The sequence below is a fragment of the Theropithecus gelada genome, chromosome 11 (assembly GCF_003255815.1).
Source record: "Theropithecus gelada isolate Dixy chromosome 11, Tgel_1.0, whole genome shotgun sequence".
In the NCBI taxonomy this organism is placed as follows: domain Eukaryota; kingdom Metazoa; phylum Chordata; class Mammalia; order Primates; family Cercopithecidae; genus Theropithecus; species Theropithecus gelada.
In genome coordinates this window covers 10,686,928-10,709,795 of record NC_037679.1, presented here as the reverse complement: position 1 = coordinate 10,709,795, position 22,868 = coordinate 10,686,928, and the positions used below count along the sequence as shown (strand labels likewise).

The following is a 22,868-nucleotide window of genomic DNA, read 5'->3' as shown; positions in this document are numbered from 1 at the left end:
AAAAACCAAATAATGCATGTTCTCATTTATAAGTGGAAGCTAAACATTGGGTACACATGGACACAAAGATGGGAACAAAAAACACTGAGGATTCCAAAAGGGGGAAGGCAGGGGAAGGGTTGGAAAACTACCTATCGGGTACTATATTCACTGCTTGGGCGACGGGATCATTAGAGGCCCAAAGCTCAGCATAACTCAACACACCCATGTAACAAACCTGCACATGCCCTGAATCTAAAATAACTTATTTATTTATTTATTTTTTGAGACAGAGTCTCGCTGTGTCGCCCAGGCTGGAGCACAGTGGCGCGATCTCGGCTTACTGCAAGCTCCACCTCCCGGGTTCACGCCATTCTCCTGCCTCAGCCTCCTGAGTAGCCGGGACTACAGGCGCCCGCCAACACGCCCGGCTAATTTTTTTATTTTTAGTAGAGATGGGGTTTCACCATGTTTCACCGAGGTCTCGATCTCCTGACCTTGTGATCCGCCCGCCTCAGCCTCCCAAAATAGCTGGGATTACAGGCGTGAGCCACCGCGCCCGGCCTAAAATAACTTTTTTTAGAAATCCATAATAAAATGTTTTCTTAGAAAACAATCCCGCTAATTTAAAGAAAATAATTACAGAGAAAAAAACTATCTGTACAAAGATGTTTAAAGTAATATAAAACAACTAAAAATTTTAACAAAGGAAAAATATTTAAATTAAATATGAGATAATACTATAGAACATTATACATCCATTTTTAAAATATGATCATGATACAGACAAATAGAAACATGAAAGTGTCTTATGAAATCAGGTTGAGGGAAAAAAACAGAATATATATGTGCTATATATATAAATATGAACTCACAATTATATAATTATCATAGTTATGTGAAAACTATGTCAAAAAATGGAAAACAACATAAAAAAATGAACATGAATGTTGGCTATCAGATGGAGAAATTTTGGAGTCAAGTCTTCATCTTTTTCTTTTATTTCATTTAGCTTTTAAAACAATTTTATAAAGTAACACATGTTAACAAATATGTGCTTACTTCAGGAATTTTGGAAAATAAGGAATATAATGTCTACCAGCCACCTCGAACTTAACATCCAAAGCAGATCTCTTGATTTTCCTCCTAAACCTGCTGTTCTCCTTGGTCTTCCCCATCTTAATAAATAGTACAACCATTAATTCAATGGCTCGGTCCAAAAATCTAAGAGTCATACTTGATTCCTCTTTCACCCATGCCCACCATCATTAACAAAACCCATCAGCTCTATCTTCAAAATAAGTACCCAATTCAGCCACTTTCATCACCGCTACCTTAGCATAAGCCACCCTCCCCTTTTGCCTGAGCTGCTGCCAGCCTCCTAGCTGGTCTCCCTGCTACCACTCTGTCCCTTCCAGTCTTACTGGCTTTCTTGGTGTTCCTCAGGCACACCGAGCTCATCCCTCCTTCAAGACCTTTGCACTTTCTGTACCCCTGGCCTGGAATGTTCTTAATCCCAGATATTCTCATAATTTGCTTCTTACTTTATTCAGGTCTCTACTCAGATGTCTCCTCAGAAGAGTCATCTCTAATCATCCTAAATAAAGTAACTCTCTCACTCCCTACCTTCTTAAAACATATCACTACCTAAAATTATATATATATGTATATAAATTATAGCACTATAACCAAGAGAATAAATATCGACTTGTTTGCTTGTTGACAGTGTCACCTCCATGAGAATGTAAGCTCCATGGGGTCGGTCAGGGACTCTCTCTGTCCTGTATACTACTGGGTCTGGAACAGTGACAACAGAGTAAAGATTCAATAAATATGGAGGAAGGAAGGAAATTAATAAAAAAAATGTATAATCTTACCACCTAGAGAGACATAGAGAACCACAATAAACATTTTGGTGTATTTTCTTCCCATCTTTTTCATGTGTGTGTGGGGTGCACACATGCACGTGTGTGTGTACAGTATGTGTATATGTATATGTTTTAGTAAAAGTGAGGTTCTTTGACAGTCTTACTGTATGCTCCATTTTATGTTCTCTATGTTTTTCACATAAAATGTCAGAAACATGTCCACATATCTTTTTTTTTTTTTTTTTTTGAGACAAAGTCTTGCTTTTTCATCTAGGCTGGAGTGCAATGGCATGATCTCAGCTCACTACAGCCTCTGCCTCCCCGGTTCAAGTGATTCTCCTGTCTCAGCCTCCTGAGTAGCTGGGATTATAGGCATGCACCAACATGCTTGGCTAATTTTTTTGTATTTTTAGTAGAGACAGTGTTTCACCATGTTGGCCAGGTGTCGAACTCCTGACCTCAGGTGATCTGCCCGCCTTGACCTCCCAAAGTGCTGGGATTACAGGCATGAGCCACCACACCCAGCCTTTTTTTTTTTTTTTCTTTTGAGACAAGATCTCTCTCTGTCGCCCAGGCTGGAGTGCGGTGGTGTCATCTCACCTCACTGCAACATCCACCTCCCAGATTCAAGCGATCCTCCCGCCTTAGCCTCCCAAGTAGCTGGGACTACAGCACATATCATTAAGTATCATTACAAAATGGCATCATTAAGTATTTTTTAAAACTTTATTTTTAGGCCAAGCACAGTGGCTCATACCTGTAATCCCAACACTGGGAGGCTGAGGCGGGTGGATCACGAGGTCAAGAGATCGAGACCATCCTGGACAACATGATGAAACCCCGTCTCTACTAAAAATACAAAAATTAGCTGGGCATGGTGGCGCGCCTGTAGTCCCAGCTACTCGGGAGACTGAGGCAGGAGAATCGTTTGAACCCAGAAGGCAGAGATTGCAGTGAGCCAAGATCAGGCCACTGCACTCAGAGCGAGACTCTGTCTCAAAAAAAAAAAAAAAAAAAAATTTATTTTTAAACTGTTGTACAATAGTCTATTGTAATATATTTACTCTAATTTTCTTTTTTTTCTTTATGCCACCACAATTAAAATATTTTGTCTACATTGCTAATTGTATCCTTAGGATAAATTTAAAAATTAGAGTTGCTGGGCCAAAGGGCATATACACTTTTAAGACTCTGTAGTTAAACTGCCCTCTAAAGAGATTTATGCAACTCATATTACCACTTTTAGAGTGTGAGAAGCCCATTTCAATTACAGTCTTGCCAACACTTGTTTTTATCTTTTAAAAATCTTTGCCAATTCGACAAGTAAAAATAATGTATTCTCCTTGTTTAAATTTTCATTTTTTTATTTTTTAATATTTATTTTCATTTCATAAAATCCAGATGCTGCACAATCATTTCTTTGATTATTAGTGAGAATGAAATTTTTGTCATAGGGCAACTAGCCATTTGTACTTCTTTTTTGTAAATTATATATGTCCATTGCTCATTTCAATTTCATATTATTCTTATTAATATATAAGAATTATTTGAATAGTAAAGATATTAACACGTCTCAACTTATCTGTTATTTTTAAATTCTGTTTAGAGTTTTGGATGCCCGAAAGCATAACATTTTATGTAGTGAATTCTATCAATATTATCTTTAAAGTTTTCTTCCATTGACTTTATATTTTATAATTGTTGAAGCTTATTTAAAAATACAAGACTTTTGTTTTGTTTTCTTTTGTTTTTTTTTTTCGAGATAGGATCTCACTCAGCCTAGGCTGGAATGCAGTGGCATGATCACAGCTTTGCTGCAGCCTCAACCTCCTGGGCTCAAGGTATCCTCCCACCTCAGCCTCCCAAGTAGCTGACTACAGGTATGTGCCACCACATCCAGCTAATTCTTTTTATTTTTTTTTTTAGAGACAGGGTCTCATTATGTTGCCTAGGCTGGTCTCAAACTCCTGGCCTCAAGTGATCCTCCAGCCTCGACTCCCAAAGCCCTGGAATTACAGCAATAAGCCACTGTGCCTGGCCTAAAAAAAAAAAGTCTTTTAAAAGTTTTTTCAAAGGACACTATTTTAGGCACTAACTGTATTTGGAAACACTTCCCAGCTCACTCATTTCTTGGTCTGGTATTTTCATTTTGCTACACATTCTTTCTTTGCATATATAGGCTATTTATTGAGGGTCCATTGTGTAGATGACAAGATGCCAAGTGCTGAGGGAAATGAAAAAAGATAGAAAGTCCTATGCAAGTTATTTTTGCATGGTGCCAACCACAGCACCATTTGCAATTAGATACATTACAAACATTCTAGGAAATAATGGGTCTTATATATTTTTCAAATTAGTCCTTTTGAAAGAATGTGAGCCATTGAATCTGTTAATAAGGGCATATTGTATGTTCACATTCTAGGTATGAGCCTGGTGAGTAGATTGTAGACAAAGGAAAAAATAACTGGTTGTCAAACCCAAAAATGAAGAACAGACAGGAGCAAGAATCCCTAATCCATTCTCAGCTGAGAGCATCTTTGGAGGTAAACTTCCTAGCTCCTAAATATAACCCTTGGGATTCCAGACATGCCAACTTTTCATGTGGCCTTTCCTATGTTCTGTAATTTGAGGCCCCCAGGTATACAGTTGGTGCAAGGACTATGACCTCTTCCTCCTTGGCCTTCTTTTTGGCATCATCCAACTTCTTCTTTTTGCTTTCAGGCATGAGATCATCTAACCAGCTCAGCTCTCGCTTAGAGAAACAGAGATCCATGACTTTCCTGACAAAGACCAAGGCCAAAACCTGAAGAAAAATGAAAAAAGAAAGTTAATGAAAGGTACAAATTTCCTTCCTGGACTTAAAAGCAAAGCCTTATTTTTACAGCAGACTAGGACATTTCAAGCAAAATCAAACTCATAAGAATCATAACTGTCACCATTTATTGAATGCTTTCTTTGTGCCAGGTAACATATGTTATATACAATATTTTAACTACCACAATAGCTCTACAACTTAGAGAGCAGCTAACTGGATTCTGTCATTGAAAAGATGAGCTCCTCATCTGCAGACGGCTAGAGGTCAGCAGGAAGGCTACAGGACAGCAGGTGGGTAGAAAGCTTCTGCTGGAGCTGGGCCATGGTGAGACCAGCCACAGCCAGCCCAAGCATTCCTCACAGTGGGATGATGGGTTCTTAGAAGATCATCTTTATTCCTTCTGATCCTTTGCCTTTACATTCCCCTACCCAAATCCTTGCTTTGGGCCTGCATCATGTGTCTCCAGTGGTTTTTGTCTCTGCCCTCTGGCCTGGCCTGACACTCACTTTATAAATGAGGAAACTGAGGCCCAGAGAGAAAGTGACTTGCCTAAAATCTGACAGCTGATTTCCCCAATAAAGGTAGGTCCAGGGCATCCCAATTGCTGCTCCACTTTCTTTCCATGAGGGCCATTTTAGCCAAAGGAAAACAAAGAATTAATCCTGTCTGGGTGGACTGGTGTTCATCAGCTATATTTGGTGACTGCACAAGGAATGAGGCAAATCAGGCTTATTAAATTCAAGTACATTTCTCTCTGATTTTAGTGACTACTTTCCTGATACATCTGGAATTGATAGGATCCCTTCTAGGAGTTCCCAGTAATTTACTATTTCTTTAACCCATGAATATAACACACAAATGCAAAGCCTTATACGTATTCTGACAAAATTGAGAAACCCACCAGGAGGTTGTGGATCTAGAAGATTAGAAAAAAAATTAAAGATAGAATTTCCGTATGATCCAGCAATTCCACTCCTGGTATATTCCCCAAAGAATTGAAAACAGAGACACTAACAGATATCTGTAAAGCCATATTTATAGCAGTATTATCGACAGGTGAATGGATAAACAAAATGTAGTGTCTACATATAGTGGGATACTATTCAATCTTGAAAAGGAAGGAAATTCTGACACATGCTACAACATGGATTAACCTTGAAGACATTAGGCTAAATGAAATTAGCCAGTCACAAGCTGGGCGCAGTGGCTCATGTCTATAATCCCAGTACTTTGGGAGGCTGAGGCAGGTGGATCACCTGAGGTCAGGAGTTTGAGACCAGCCTGGCCAACATAGTGAAACTCCATCTCTACTAAAAATACAAAAAATTAGCTGGGCATGGTGGTGGGCACCTGTAATCCCAGCTATTAGGGAGGCTGAGGCAGGAGAATTGCTTGAACCTGGGAGGTGGAGGTTGCAGTGAGCCAAAATCGCGCCATTGCACTCCAGCCTGGGCAACAAGAGTGAAACTCCATCTCAAAAAAAAAAAAAAGAAAAGAAAGAAAAGAAATTAGCCAGTCGCAAAACGGCAAATTGTGATTCACTTATATGATGTACCTAGAATAATCAAATACATAGAGACAGAAAGTAGAATGGTGGTTGCCAGGGGCTGAGGGTATGGGAGAATGGGGATTTAGTGTTTAATAGGTGCAGAGTTTCAGCTTTGCAGGATGTAAAAAGTTCCAGAGCTGGAGGGTGGTAATGGCTCCACAGCAATGTGAATGTACTTAATGCCACTCAACCGTACACTTAAAAATGGTAAATTTTATAGTTATAATGTTTTACCACAATTAAAAAAATAACAATGATAATAAGAATTTAATTCAACCCAAATGTCCATCAGTGACAGACTGGATTAAGAAAATGTGGCACATATACACCATGGAATATTATGCAGCCATAAAAAAGGATGAGTTTGTGTCCTTTGTAGGGACATGGATACAGCTGGAAACCATCATTCTTAGCAAACTATCACAAGAACAGAAAACCAAACACCGCATGTTCTCATTCATAGGTGGGAACTGAACAATGAGATCACTTGGACTCGGGAAGGGGAATATCACACACCGGGGCCTATCATGGGGAGGGGGGAGTGGGGAGGGATTGCACTGGGAGTTATACCTGATGTAAATGACGAGTTGATGGGTGCTGACGAGTTGATGGGTGCAGCACACCAACATGGCACAAGTATACATATGTAACAAACCTGCACATTATGCACATGTACCCTAGAACTTAAAGTATAATAATAATAAATAAATAAATAAATAAATAAAAATAACAATGATAAAAAAAAAGAATTTATTTTTTAAAACCACCTCACCATCATTGGGAAAACAATGGCAGCTGGAGATGCCTTGATGACCCAGAGCAGGACGAGACAGGTCAGCTGGATGAGGGTGAAGAGGTGCACTTTGCGCAGTGGCACATGCCGCAGGTAAATGAAATCTGGCTGGTGCTTTGCGGGCATCCCAAAGAGCTTTAGACGATCAAAGAACTGAAAGGAAGGAACTGGCATTTATTTTCTGGAGGGCTCTCTGGGTCGGAAGCTTTTAGACCCATTCATATCTCTTACATCACCTGCTCTGAAAGGTAGGTAACACCATTTCCTCTGGACAGAAATGGAAACTGAGACTTTAAAAGACCAGGCAATTTGGCCAAGGTTAGTAAGTGGCAAAGTCATAACTTGAATCCATCTTTTCTAATTCTAGGTTCAAACTTCTTTCTCCCATCCCACTCTGTGGCTCCTAAGAGAGCTCTTTCTCAGGGGGTGTTGGAAACAAAATTACATCTTTTTGCTTATTATCAAAACCAAATCTCTTACTTGTTTTAGGAGTTTGGAGCTATTCATTGATTATTTATAGTGAAAAGATAAAATAAAACCTCATAACATCCTAGATATATAAAAAATGATCATCCTTACAAAAAGGAAGAAAGAGAACCAGAGATTAAATAATCTGCCCAAGTTCATATTAGAACTCAGTATATAAGAATGGCCATTGGGCATTCCATTCAAACAAAGAATCATAAGCCTAAGTTACTATATTATCTGGAATACCCAAGTTATCAATGACAAGCTCCTGATTTTTCTTTTTGAAAGACTTAGAGCAATGAGTTGATGGATGGAAAAATGCAGAGTATAACAAGAAGTGACATCTCCTTACCAGGAGCAACTCGCACTATTCCCCCATCTCTCTTCTGCCAGTGAACCCCCTCAAAGTTAAACACCCCATTTTTACACTTTAGCCTGACACTACACTAGATCTGTCCATGAGTGAAAGCCAGTTTGGTTCTTGATCAACCTTTCAGATCCAAGTTTACCAGCACCTGGCAAAGCACCTAATGTTTAATACGTGCCAAAAAAAATTGTCTGTTGAATAATTAATGAATGACTGGGGCCATGACATCAAGCCAGACCACCCTGAAAGTCTCTGTACTCTCCTGCCAACATGGCTGTTTTTCTCCCTGTATCCAAATAAGTGTCTAAAATAGCCTAAGTGGCAAGACTAGGAAATAATTTTCTCAAGAACTGGTTGCGCTTCTCTTGGGGAGCTGTCTCTCCCTGGACAGGACATGCAGTGAGAAGAAACTTCCCTGGCTGAACCATACAATACCTGAATTCCCTGTAGTGAAGAAACTCCCATGTAGAGGAAAACTCCATAGAGTACTGGCATTGGAATAAACTGAAGACAAAAGGACAAGAAAGGCCAGAAATTAAATTTGGTGTCACAGCACACTCAAAACTATATAAACTTTTAAATCTCCAAGAATGAAATAAAGCCACAAAATAGCTGCAGAAACATTGCATTAGTTTCTGCTGCTTGTGGGTGACTTAGGAGTAGAAGCAAAAGCAGAAGCTGACAATGATAAAAATCACTTGTTCAAAAATGAAATGATTACAAGTAAGTTAGGCCTCCTATATCAGCCATCTGGCTCTTCCTCCTCCATGGGGATGGGCACACATACACATACACATACACACACACACACACACACACACACACACCCCTCTCTTATAGAAATAATGCCTTTTAAATCTTCTGTAATCTCACAATCACCTCCTCAAGGATTTGATGCATTTTAACGTGAACCAAAAAAGCTTCCATTTTTACTGACCAGTGGCTTGAGGGCAAGAGTGGGGAGGTATCTTATCAGAGAGGTAACAGTCTGGGGGGAAACACCGACATTATTATATTGCACTTGAACATCCACATAGTATTTGAATACGACTTTCTGATCACATCATGTCTATCAACCTAGGTAATCTTCAGATTGATTCTGAGGTAGGGAAATTGGGCCTATAGAATCAAGGCAAGGAAAGTCTCAGAGCTGAAAACTAAAATGGACTCGTTTTTATTTTAGGGCTAAAGAATATTCCCAAACCTAATTCTTAGACTTAGAAAATCCCTCCAAACTAACACTGGAACAGAAAACCAAACACCGCATGTTCTCACTCATAAGTGGAAGCTGAACAATGAAAACACATGGACACAGGGAGGGGAACATCACACACCAGGACCTGTCGGGGGGTTGGGGGCAAGTGGAGGGAGAGCATTAGGACAAATACCTAATGCATGTGGGGCTTAAAATCTAGATGATGGGTTGACAGGTACAGCAAACCACCATGTCACATATATACCTATGTAACAAACCTGCACGTTCTGCACATATATTCCAGAACTTAAAGTAAAATTTTAAAAAACAAAGAACTAGAAAAACCCCCCATTGGATTTTATGTTCCAGCTGTAGAGTGACTAGACATGCCAATTCTATGCTGTTTGTGAACTACTGAATAGTTGTCCTAAGAGAACTGTCCTGAAGCAGCTAGAGGAAGGCCCAGTGATGGCCACTGCCATGGCTTCATGGTTCTATCTTGGAGAAGCAGCAACGTTTAGGCTCTTCCAGATGGTGCCTCAACCAGGTGGGAGCGGGAGTTGGGATGGGGACAGGGAATATGTGGTGGGAAAGGGGCATGAGGAGAGGTGGGTGGTAAGGTTGAGTGGAAAGTGGGGGGACAAGAAGATGGTTCAGAAATCCTTCCCATCCCTCTCAGTTCTTACCCTTGAAGGGCATTTGTGGTACAGGCTGGGGTGGTTGAAGATTTGCCAAAAAGAAGGAAAGAGGAGGCAAGGGAGACAAGGCAGTGCTCCAGAATGATTGGTACCTGGTAATACAGCTGTAAAGTTTCCTTCTTACCCCAATCTCCCAAATGCAGGCCTTCCACCCACAAAACATTTTTTTAATGTTCAAAGTATCCTCTATCTGTAGCGGAAAAAAAAACAAAAAAACAAAAAAACACCCTCTCTTTCAGCCCCACTTCTCATCCTAGCCACTGCTATTTTTCCATCCTGCTTCACAGAAAAACCTCCTGAAAGATTTGCCTGCACTCTTTACTTCTTTCCCTCCTATTCACTCTTTAGCCACCTATAATTGGATTTCTACCCTATAGTTCCACTGAATTCCTTCTCTGATAAGATACCCTCAACTCCTGCCTCAAGTTACTGGTCAGTAAAAAAGTTCCATGTTAAAATACACTAAATCCCTAAGGATTTGGAAAAATTTTGAGATTATGGAAGATTTAAAAGGCTTCATTTCTGTTAAAGAGGGGTGTGTGTGTGTGTGTGTGTGTGTGTGTGTGTGTGTGTGTCTGCCCATCCCCAGACAGGGGTGGAGGAAGAGCCAGACACGGAGGCCTGTAATTTAACTTACATGTAATCATTTCATTTCAGAACACAATGATTTTTATCATGGTCAGCTTCTGCTTTTGCTTCTACTTCTAAATCACCCACAGGCAGCAGAAACTAATGCAATCCACTGACTCTGCTCTTGTCAGATAACCCGAGGCCTCCAATGTTGCTAAATCCAATGGCCTTAGCTTAGTCTTCATCTTCCAAGATGTGTCTACCCAATCCCTCTTTCTTGAAACATTGTCCTCTCTTGGCTTCCCTGATACCACATCCCCCTAGTTTTCCTCCCACCTCTCTGGCAACTCCTTCTGAGACTCTGTTGCTATCTCTTCCTCTACCCAACCTCTAACTCTGCTCTTCTCCCATGTCCCACTTCTCTTTTATGTCTTCTCTTTTCCCTGAGCTCTCTCATCTATTCCCTCGGCTTTCAATACCACCTATGTGCTGGTGACTCTCAAATTTATATTTTATTCCAGAAACCTCCTCTAGCCTCTTCACTTAGATGACTCCCAGACATCTCACTCCAAATCTGATCACAGCCCTACCCCTCACAAAAATCATACAATCTTTTCCATCTTCATAAATGTCATCACTCTCCACCAGATGGTCAAGTCAGAAACCTAATTGGCTTCTTCGATTTTTCTATTTTCCTCACCCCATTCCACATCCAGTCAACAATTGAGACCTTTGGGTCTGCCACCATGCTATATAGAAGCTATGCCTTTTTATCTGTCCCTGCTACCAGCTTCCTTATCCAAGACACCAGCATCTGTTACCTGCAACAGCTTCACTGGTCTGTCTGCTTCTATTCTTCCCTAGACATCAGCCAGAGTGATCTTTTTAAACTAGCTGGATCATGTCCCTCTCCTGTTAAAACCCTTCAAAAGTTACCTTACCCACCGTCGACAAGGCCCTATGTGACCCGCCCCTGCCCCTCTTTCCTTCTCATTGCACTGTGCTCTTGTCTTGACTCAATGCCCATGAGCTACATGGCCCTGACATTTCATATCACTCTTTCCCACCTCAGGGCCTGACTAGACTGCTTTTCGCTTTTCTCCCCTCCTTCCATGCCATCTCCCACCATCCATGGCATGATTGGCTCCATCTCATCTTTTTTTTTTTTTTTTTTTTTTTTTGAGACGGAGTCTCGCTCTGTCTCCCAGGCTGCAGTGCAGTGGTGCGATCTCGGCTCACTGCAAGCTCTGCCTCCTGGGTTCACGCCATTCTCCGGCCTCAGCCTCCCAAGTAGCTGGGACTACAGGTGCCCGCCACCACGCCTAATTTTGTTTTTGTATTTTCAGTAGAGACAGAGTTTCACCGCGTTAGCCAGGATAGTCTCAATCTCCTGACCTCATGATCCGCCCGCCTCAGCCTCCCAAAGTGCTGGGATTACAGGTGTGAGCCACTGCGCCCGGCCTACACCTCATCTTAAATAGCATCTCCTCAGAGAAGTCTTCTCTGACCACCCTAACTAAAATAGACCCCTCTGAATTCTCTATAGTGCCAGAAAGCACTGTGTATTTCCTTTATATCACTACTCACATTCTGTAGTTATCATGTTTGTTTTCTTAACTAATTTTCTTAACTACATATTATCTGCCTTACCCCTCTAGAATAAACTCTTTCAGGGCAGGAATTTGTACATATATCTGTTTGGCACCACTGTATTTCCAGCACCTGGCAGGATTCCTGGCACAAATCAGGCCCTTGATATTTGCCGAATAAGTGAAGGGATGATTACCTTTAAGATAGCCGTCATGAAGACTGAGCAGCCCATCAGCACAAAGATCATAAGGCCTGTCACTCTTTGTTCTCGGATGCCCAGGAATTTGGGCTGTTCTCCAGGAGCAGAGCATTCAGATTCTAGCTTGAGGCTGTTCACATGTGTGATGGACAAGACGGTTGCAGCTACAAACCAGGGCAGGCCCATGATGGAGCAGACACCCAGCATGATGGCCACCATCAGTAGGTCCAGGTGGTAGCCACAGCCTTTCTGTGGGGAAACACATCAGTAGGCTAGCTGTAGTCGGGCATAGAACAGTGAGCTAGGGGTCTCAGGCCCAAAGCAGGAAGGGGTGTATGGATAAGAAGGAAGGGGTTCAGGGATCCAAGAGGAGTCTTGTAGCCCCTCCCGGTTAGGAGGAAACAAAGAAGAAAAAGGGGAATCTTAGCCTGTCCTATATATGCCAATATTGATTCTTTTTCCAAGTGCCTCTAGCTTACTCTGAGTCTTACACATTCAAAGATCCATTCTTCTCTGGAAGAGTAATCAGACACCATGCCACATCTTGACCATTCTAGATGGTAGAAACTATAGGAGTTAGAGATAAATGTCCTTATTGGCTTCCTACCACATACCGCCAGATCCTTGACAGATTTGGATGTTGCTTGCCTGCTCTGTTACTTCCCTAGGATCCTAGGGTTCCAGTTTCAGCCTAGAAACTATAGTAACAGACACCAATGGGAGAATACCTGCCTCTAGGAAACAGTGGCCCAGGCCCCTACCTGAACCTCAGGAAGACAAGCTGTACAGCTGCTTGACCCAAAGCATATAGCTATATAGGGATCACCAGGAACTCTACCCAATCACCTTCCCCACAGGTGTGAGAGGACAGTAATGGAGTCCACGTTGCTTTCATACCATACCACCATGCTCCACTCTAGTCTCATCTCCAAAGCAATCTTTGTTAATAAAGAATGGAAACCTCTTATGAACCTCTTCTATGAGATTTTATTGTTTCTGGTCTAGATGTGCTTACCCTACAATTAAAAAAAAAAAAAAAAATGTAACAGATTGCCATAGCAGCCTTCTAGGTCAGAACCTGTTTTTACCTTGAGCTTATGTTCCTTCCTGTTAATAATGACAGCTGTGATCTGCTGATCCATGAATATCAAGATAGTGCAGAGAAGAGCTGGGATAATTGCAGCTATCACAGTCCACCAGGGATTGGGGCCAATGGGATTAATAATCCATCCGCGATCATCCCTTGTTGGCTAAGGGGGAAAAATATATTATTTTGGTATTTTAAGTTATAGTTATTAGGGTAAAACATATCAAACTGGATCACAATATCCATATTTCTTTTTATTCTTGAGTGAGGGTTCTTAAAAAAAAAAAGGCATGAAATACAGCAACTCCTTAGGAAATCTATGACCTTGTTCTGAAACCATTCCCCAGAGTTAAAGACGCCAACGACTAACAGAAATTCTTGGGTTTGCAGAGTGGTAGATAAGAAAAGAAACAACTTGCTGAAACTCCCTTGGCACATGGGACCCAAGGTAGCATGAAGAGATAACTAAGAATGCCTGAGGACTTTCCAGACCTCCCCTTTCCTTCTACCAATAACCTACCATCCCAGAATCCACCCCTAAACCTTTTCTAATTATTGCAGTAAAGCCAGTGCAGAGAGACAGATTTGAGCTGAATTCCTGTCTCCTTGTTAGTAAACTTGAAATAAAAACTTTTCTTCTCTGAAAAACCTGGTATCATAGTATTGGCTTCTAGCACATTGGGCAGCAAGCCCCTTTTGCTCAGTAATAGTTCCAAATCCCCTTTGAAACAGTCAATCTTCAATTATCAATTTCTTGTGAAATATTCATTAATCTTGCACTTCCTTCCACTTACTTTCCAAACCTCTGTGTAGAGAGAAAACAATTGTATCTCAACGTTAATCCAATTAAAATATAATTAACAACTATATCTGTTGTCAAAAAAATTTAATGACTTCCAAAGACAAATATAAATAACTTAGACTATTCTCCTACTACTTCTCTCCAGAGCCATATAATGTGTGTCTACAGCATAAACAAAGGCAAAGTGCAGCCATCTGCATGGCATCTCTTGGGCTTTGATAGGACTGGATTGCTCCAACGGTCTTCTCCCATCAGTAGTGAAACAGGGGTCCAGCCATCAGAGACCTCAGAAGGAGCCTAAGACGGCTAAAGTTGGGGGTTTGTTTGACCTAGGATCCTCTCTAATTCCCCTGTAATACAACTGTTTATAAATCTTATTGGGGTGTTCACAACATATCTAAACTCACCTAGATCCTTACCCTACCCCTGCAGTGTACTCTGAGGAAGACAAGTTCACCCTTTTTTGGCAAGTGGTGCTAGAGGATAAAAGGCCAGGGACACCAACTGGCCCAGAGTTGACCCAAACTCAAGAAACAAAGCGTAGACTGTTATATTTGATTTGGTTCCTTATTACTATGGCTCTAGGATTCAAAGACGCTTTAATAACATCATCAAGTCCAAAATTATGAATGGGTTAGCTTCTAAAAGTTTACAGAATCTATGTTTCCTTAGTAACAATGTTCTAAGTGGTAGTTAAGTTCTCAGACCAACACAAAAACTTATTAAATAAACCCTTAATGACGTTATACCCTAGTAATAGTACTAGCCCTCAGATTGGGTCTTGGGAGTTAAGTGTCATGTGGTACAACAGGGAGGGACAAAAAGAAGAAAACTTCTTCTCTGCCTCCTGAAAATGGAGTCTGTCATGAGCAACATATTCTTTGACATTCTCCCGTTTCCCTTTCTCCCCTGTCCTACCTCCCAGAGGCCTTCTTCACAGATGTCCCAGAAATTCAGTGCCTTCTGACTATCTTAGGCCTATCCCTTAGGGAACCTTTCCAAAGACTGCTTAATGTTCCCAAATTACCTATTTTTACACAAAATCCATTCCTCCTGAAGCACTGACCTCAGCTAGGTATTAGAGAGAAAGCTGATTGTGCTCATTCACACAAAGGTGAGAATGCCATATTCTAGAAGGTATTATACTTACAAGAGGGATTGGTTAGTCCATAAACTTCCAACTGGTGGCATTTCAGCAAATTCAACAAAATTAAAAATTTTCAGACAATATGGAAGGAGGTATTTCAACAGGCCTACTTCACGGGTAGAGAGAAAAAAGAGAAAGGAAAGGGACAACTGAAGGGAGCATTTAGAAGTCAGGGACTGCCTTTATTCCTGTCGGCCTTCTCCTCACCAACTTCTACCATTTTCCTACTTCATAATTCTTCTCAAGGTACTGAGTACGTACAGATTTTCTCTCCTCTCCACCCTATGGGGATCTATGGAACTGAGCTCAGCTTTTCCATCTTCTTTGTCTACTTAGTCAGTGCTCCCAAACTGAAATCGATTTGGAGTCCCCAGGTATTGATATTTGTTTGACTTTTTGTACAGGTTCTTGAAAAATACCATATATTAGAGAAAGTTATACAAACAATGAAATCAGATTGAGATGATTTCAAAAGAGATGTCATGATTACTCTGGCAGGGGCCCCAGACTCCTGATGATGCTCATCTTAGTTCCATTCTCCTCCTTCAAGGAAGGGGCACCATCCTTGAAGGTTCAGGCCAAGTCCTTTACCTTTTTCATCCTTCCCAGTGCCCTTATACAGCTGATGCTCAATGGAAGTGCTGTTAGCAAGGCTTGTTCCAGAGACCCATGTTTCCAGTGTCTTGAATATATTTATGTAAACGTGCACATCCCATTGTTTAAATATTAATATATTAAGAACAATAAGTGGTATTAATAATAATAATAATACTTTTCATTCATTAAACAACCTTGGTTTTTCTGTTCTCTGACTTTTCTGACTTGAATTCAACCAAGTCTGAAGTTTGCTTTTCTAAATGACAAGGTGTGAGGAGCAAGGTTCAGATTTAGAGGACTGTAAAACTCATGATTAGAATATGAAAAGGCCTTTGAAATTTACTTGGCATCAGAATGTATGAAATTACATGAGTGCACCAAGCACTCTGAGATCTGTTTACCTTGAACACACTGGGAACTTGAAGCTTTGGTGATGGGACTCCAATCAAAAAATCAATAATCACCATTGTGAAGATAGTGAGGAAAACAGCAAAGTCACTCACCATGGAGCGTACCTGGCATGAGAAAGAAGTGGAAACATGTTTTGGCAGGTCAAATACAGTAGAAAAGAGGTTAGTATTGTAAAAGGCTTAAAAATCCTCAGAAGAATGTTTTCATCTTATGGTTGAATTAATGCAAGCAAATTTAAACAACAGGAATATGTTAATCGCCCAATTAATGCCCATAAAGTGTGGATATGATGAGGGAAAATGAACCCTCCTGACAAATGCTAACATAACCCAGACCAGCCTCTGAAGAGTTATGTTTGGGGCATTTAGGGCAAAGTTGGGACTGTAGTTCTGAGAACTTGGATTTTCTGGGACCAGCCAAGGTCTTCAGTGCTAGCCAAAAACCTCAGCAGCAGCATCAACTCCACTTCTCCCTCATACCCAATATCCAGTCTATTTGCAAGTCCTATTGGCTCTCCCTTCAGAACATATCCCAAGTCTGATCGCTTCTTACCACCGCCACTGCTCCCACCCAGATCCAAGTCACCATCAGCTCCTGTTTGGGTAATGGTAGCAGCCTCCTGACTTGCTTCTGCCTTTGCCCTCCAGTGTTTTTTAAATGCAGCCACTGGAGTAATCATTTGAAACATAAGTTGGGTCATGTCACTCCTCTATCAAAACCCTGAAATGGCTTCTGGGCCAAAAAGCCTTCTTGGCCTGAGGGCCACACAACTGGCATCGTCACATCTCCCACCTCAGCTCCTATTGCTCTCCTGCTTGCCCACTCTGCTCCAGACACACAGACCACCTTGCTATTTCCTTAAACATGCCAGGCTCACTCCCACCTCGGGGTCTTTGTACTTGCTCATGCCTCTACCTAAAATGCCTTTCCTCCAGGTAACCTCTTGGGTAGCTCCCTCACGTCTTTTAGATTCAACTCAAATATCACCTCCTTGAGCTCTTCTCTGATGATCCTACTTAAAATCGGCCACCTCCCTCCCCACAGAACTTCCTGTACTTCTTTACTGCTTTATTTTCCACCATGGCACATATCTCTATTTTGTTGGAGATTCCCATCCAATTTAGGATCCATCTTAAAAGGACTGCCTCACTTTATAGTGTGGCTTTAATAAAATACAGTGCCTGGCAAATGACCCGTGCCTGCCTTAATCTAAGTTTCCAAAAGAGTGAGAGCAAAATATATCTTAGCCACACGTAATATCACTGGTACCTTAGCCTGACTTCACTTTGGTTTGAAGCCCAAGGTTTCCAGTTCCTCCTCCATGGTTTTGTTAGTTCTTCTCTGAATGTAATATAAATTCTGAGTATCCACTGCCTCCCCATCCCCAACATGAAGCCCACTTGACCATCCTGGGGCCCAGTGGCCCTTTTCTCTTCTGAACTCCTACAGCACATACATCTCAGTTGGGCATCCAACTGTTTACTACTGTCGCATATGGCACCTGATTGTTTCATGTGTTTTTCCTTCCTATCTGATGACAGATACTATCTTCTAAATTTCTGTTGCATCCCCCTAGCACTTCACCCAGGCCTGAGCAAGTAGTCAGTACAGAATAGCCACTTGTTAACTATTTGTCCTAATAGGAAACAAAGACCCAGAACTTATTTAATATGTACCTCTCATGACTGCCATGTAGGCTCACTGAAGTCTGTGTTCTAGTCATATATGGTTGTACACAAAATATCTAATTAACTGAGTCCTCCTCCCATTTATGTACCCTGTATTGAAAATGTGCCTGGCTGAAACCTCACTTACAGGAAAAACCACCATTTCCTCCTGATTTGAGTTCCCTTTCTTTTCTTTTTCTTTTTCTTTTTTTTTTTTTTTTGTTTTGTGAGAATAGCTTTAATTTAAAACACTTGAAGCAATAAATCCCCTATCTCTCTTTCCATCAGAGGCAAGTATTCTTCCCCCAAATTGGATGTAGTTTAAACAACAACTGTGACTAGTGAAAAACGAAACAAATACAATCTCTTTCAGGAAGCAGCATTAAAACCTACTGGGCTGGTGGGTACCAGCAACAGGCTCAGCCTCCACCAAGGCCGAGAGAAGCAGCACACTGAGAGCAGCAAGACTTGCATGGTATTTCACCCAGCTTTGGACAGACTCAACAATACCTGGGGTAGGGGGAACCACAAAAGAATGATGCCTAAAATGAAACACATATGCTCGTCTCCCTCATGTGGCTAATATCCTTGGCACCTAGAAGATGCTAGAAAAATAAGTGCAAAGGTAGCAGCTCCCAGGCAAAGCTGAGGGAAGACAGTTTGGGCCTTATTTGCTTTTGTTTTTAATTGGGGTCTCACACATACATTGGTTTTCAGGCAGAAAAATTTTCTGCTTTCTGGGAGGTGTTCTGTGCCACACAGTGCTTCTGCCTCCAGCAAAAATATTTGTGTTGTTTCTGTCTATTTGGATGCTTCACTGAATTACCTTCTACCTATGGTATTTCACTGCCTACCCCATACCATGTAAGTGTAGAGTAGCATGTCCAGTAGAATTACATTAGCCAGGCCAGGCACGGTGGCTCACGTCTATAATCCCAGCACTTTGGGAGGCTGAGGTGGGTGGATCACTTGAGGTCAGGAGTTCAAGACCAGCCTGGCCAACACGGTGAAACCCTGTCACTATTAAAAATACAAAAATTAGCCAGGCATGGTGGTGCACACTTGTAATCCCAGCTACACGGAGGCTGAGGCAGGAGAATCACTTGAACCCAAGGAGGTAGAGGTTGGAGTGAGCCGAGATTGTGCCACTGTTCTCCAGCCTGGGTGACAGAGTGAGACTCCATCTCAAAAAAAAAAGTATGTTAGCCATATGTCTAATTTTAAATTGTTTAGCAGTCACATAAAAAATATAAAAATAAGTGAAAATAACTATAATATTTATCAAATTATCATTTTATTTAATAGATATATCTAAAATATTGTCATTTCAGTATGTAATCAATATAAAATATTGATGAAACGTTTTATATTCTTTTTTGGTACCAATCCTTCAAGATCTGGTATATATTTTATGTGTACAGTACAGTCTCAATTTGGCAAGCCTAAGTTCAAGTGGCCATTTGCCACATGTAGCTATTGACTACCCACATTAAATACCGCAAGTCTACAGAATCTTATGCAAACTCTTTCAGAGTGATTTACTGAGTGGGAAATCTCTGTGACACCGTGCAGGTCATCTTATATTACCAACCTAAGAGTGCAGAACTTTGTTGTTTTTTTTTTGTTTTTTTTTTTGAGACAGGTGTCTCTCTGTTGCCCAGGCTGGGGTGCAATAACTCACTGTGTCATCACAGCTCACTGCAGCTTTGACCTCCCTGGCCTCAAGTGATCCTTTCACCTGAGCCTTCCTGAGTAACTGGGACTATACACGCACACCACCATGCCTGGCTAATTTTTTTTTTTTTTTTTGTACTTGGTAGAGATAGGGTTGTGCCATGTTGCCCAGGCTGGTCTCAAATTCCTGGGCTCAAGCGATCTGCCCGCCTCAACTTCCCAAAGTGCTGGGATTACAGGTGTGGGCCACTCTGCTTGGCCCTGAACCTTGTTTTATAACTTAGGATTTTTTACCTAAAGGAAAAGATAGAATCACAATTGTATCTACTCCCATCCCCTGGTCCTGCCCCTGCTCCCTGCTGTCTCCCCACAGAAGGCCTGTACTGATGTGATTTAGCAACAATGATACCTACAAGGTGAAAAAGACATCCTTTCTGTGATAGCTTCGTCAGGACTTGTTTGGGGATCATAACTCTAGTTGAATTAAAATTTTAAAATATTCTATAAATGTTACAAATTTAGCTGAAGGTGGTTCGGAGGCTTTTCTAGGAGGGTGTTTTAAATAGATTTGTTTTTGAGGGGGATGGTAGCAAACTAGCTCATGGACTGGAAAGTTGTGAGTTTCAAGAGTGGAAAAAAAATGAGATGATTACAAAGAAAGTAAAGACAAGTGGAGCAGAAATAGAAATGGGGTGGGGACACTAAAAATGACACAGGTCCTAAACTTGGGCGTACACTCTGTAATAATAAAAAAATACAACATCTAAATCTCTAAATGGTCCCTCACATTTCACATGTCTGACCCTAACAGTAGTAACCACAGGAAAATAAAAATAGAAGAGAATGTTAGGGCAGGAAGGGACTTCGGAGCTCATCTAGTTTAACCCATTCATTCTAAAGAAAAATGCCCAGAGAAGTAAAGCAACTTGGCCCTATCAGACTTAAAGGTGGAGTCAGAGTACAACCCCAGGTGTTCTCACTATGAACTGCAGGTAAGGCAGTTCAGGTAAAGCAAATAAATTATACAGGGAGCAAGAGGCTCAGGCTATTCCCGTTGTACTTCCTGCAAGCCCAAAGTGAGAGACAGAGAAACAGCAGGCACATTCTATCGTAGGTAGGAGAAAACAACCAAGTCAACTCCAAAATATTGAAGAAACATTGATGTAAAATGTCATTTGAACATGATTCTTCCAGTAGTCTTTTCTGTATTTTTTTTTCCTTTAAAAGAAAATTCCCAATCTGAGCCAAATTGGATTTCTGATTAGTTACATGGGCATTTAGATCAATGAACAAAATACAAATTTTGACACATTATGTGTTCCAAAGATATGTTCATTGGGATTCCATACAAATGGAAATCAAAAGATATTTACAGGAAGAAAGTACTATCTTTCACATGAACATCTGCATACAGTGAGAACTTCACATTTATACCACCATGTCTCACACAGAGGACTCCTAACAGGCTAATAATCAGTTGACCCAATCCACGTATTAATCCACTTTTCACTCACAGATAGTATTGTCTGCACTCATGTGTAAAATTAAGCAGTACATTCTAGACTTTTATTCCAGGGGAAACTGCCTTGTATATATTAAGACATATATATAAATACATTTTTAAGCAAGAAAGAAACCCATTATTTGCTCCAGTTTTTCCCAACTCTCAATCTGAAATAAAGAATAGCACTTGGCCGGGCTCATGCTTGTAATCCCAGCACTTTGGGAGGCCAAGGCAGGCAGATCACGAGGTCAAGAGATCGAGACCATCCTGGCCAACATGGTGAAACCCCATCTCTACTAAAAATACAAAAATTAGCTGGGTGTGGTGGTGCGTGCCTGTAGTCCCAGCTACTCGGGAGGAGGCGGAGGTTGCAGTGAGATCACACCACCACACTCCAGCCAGGCGACAGAGCAAGACTCCATCTCAAAAAAAAAAAAAATTGCATTTATACAAAACTTGGCCTTGTAGAAACAGCCCTCTGTTTTGTGAGGCAGAAAAAAGGGCAGCCATAGTACACTTTCCTACAATATGTTTAGGCATCAGAAGGGCTGAATTTCTTTTTCTATTTAATGAAATTAAGTAACAGATAAGCTATAATCTTAAATATTGATTTTATACCATTGATTTTACAAAGTTTATTTATAAAATTTTATTATACAATTTGTATTTTGCTCAAAATACACATGCTAGCTATCTTTGTCCACTTTTTTTTTTTTTTTTTTTTTTTGAGACCGAGTCTCACTCTGTCACCCAGGCTGGAGTGCAGTGGCACAATCTCAGATCACTGCAACCTCCACCTCCTGGGCTCAAGCGATTCTCGTGCCTCAACCCAGTAGCTGGGATTACAGTCATGCACCACCATGCCCGGCTAATTTTTGTATTTTTAGTAGAGATAGGGTTTCACCATGTTGGCCAGACTGGTCTTGAACTCCTGACTTCAAGCAATCCACCCACCTTGGCCTCCCAAAGTGCTGGGATTATAGCCATGAGCCACTGCACCCAGCCCCTTTGTCTACATTTCAATCCAAACACCCAATCATCCTCCATCCCCCAAAAAGGCCTTTGCTTTGTAACATAATCGAAGACAATCCATTTTTGATGCCTGTGTGGAGTCACTATTCTATGGGGACTGGATTTTGTAAGGCTGCTTAGTATGGGGATTTTCACAGGAGTCAGCAACTTCAGTAACAAAGTGGGCTGCTTTAGGAAATCCAACTCAACATTAGAAGGTAACACCAGTAGGCATACTTGAGTAGAGTATTACTACACCATGAGTTCCCCTCCTTCTGCCAATCCCATCTGTTCCCAAATTGAAGAAAATGTCAGAGAGGAAAAGGCAGGGAGCATGCTAAACTAGGACCCACCATAGCACACCATGCTAAACTAGGACCCACCATAGCACACCACCTTATACTCTTGGTTCATCATATTAGATCTCACTGTATCCTTGAAGCATAATTGGAAAGAGACGGCAGGTGTCATCACAACATTGTGCAGATGAGGTGAGGCACAGACAGGATGAGGGACTTGCCCAAGGTCCACAGCCAGCATCCAGGTCTCCAGGCCATGGGCCTTGGACACTGCATTCCTGGCTCACATGGTATTAAGCTCCTATGAGACAGGGGCCCCAGTCATAACCAGAATCCTGATTGTTCACAACTCACCACATCCTAATCCAATGTTTGTGCTATATTTCACCCAGTTGATTCTGCTTTATTTTCCTACAGTTTCTGGAAAAATCCTTTCAACCAAACAAATATATGTTAAGCAAACAGCAATAAATCCTGTTTCACTCGACTGAATAATTTGAAGTAGAAACTCCAGAGACTCTGGAATTTGGTGCAGAGCAGTAGGAAAATTATAGAATGCCATCGTTCTACTTTTCATC

General features: G+C 41.2%; 1 protein-coding gene across 1 annotated transcript in view; it reads right to left on the bottom strand.

The window, feature by feature from the left end:
- Positions 1-22,868, bottom strand: part of SLC4A8 (solute carrier family 4 member 8) — a 90,211-nt gene that overhangs the window by 14,432 nt on the left and 52,911 nt on the right. The window contains exons 17-22 of the mRNA XM_025401567.1: positions 16,126-16,239; positions 13,180-13,341; positions 12,089-12,340; positions 8,275-8,343; positions 6,984-7,157; positions 4,513-4,650 (exon numbers count right to left, since the gene is read on the bottom strand). Coding sequence (XP_025257352.1) covers positions 4,513-4,650; positions 6,984-7,157; positions 8,275-8,343; positions 12,089-12,340; positions 13,180-13,341; positions 16,126-16,239 — 909 coding nt within the window. The remainder of the gene's footprint in view (positions 1-4,512; positions 4,651-6,983; positions 7,158-8,274; positions 8,344-12,088; positions 12,341-13,179; positions 13,342-16,125; positions 16,240-22,868) is intronic.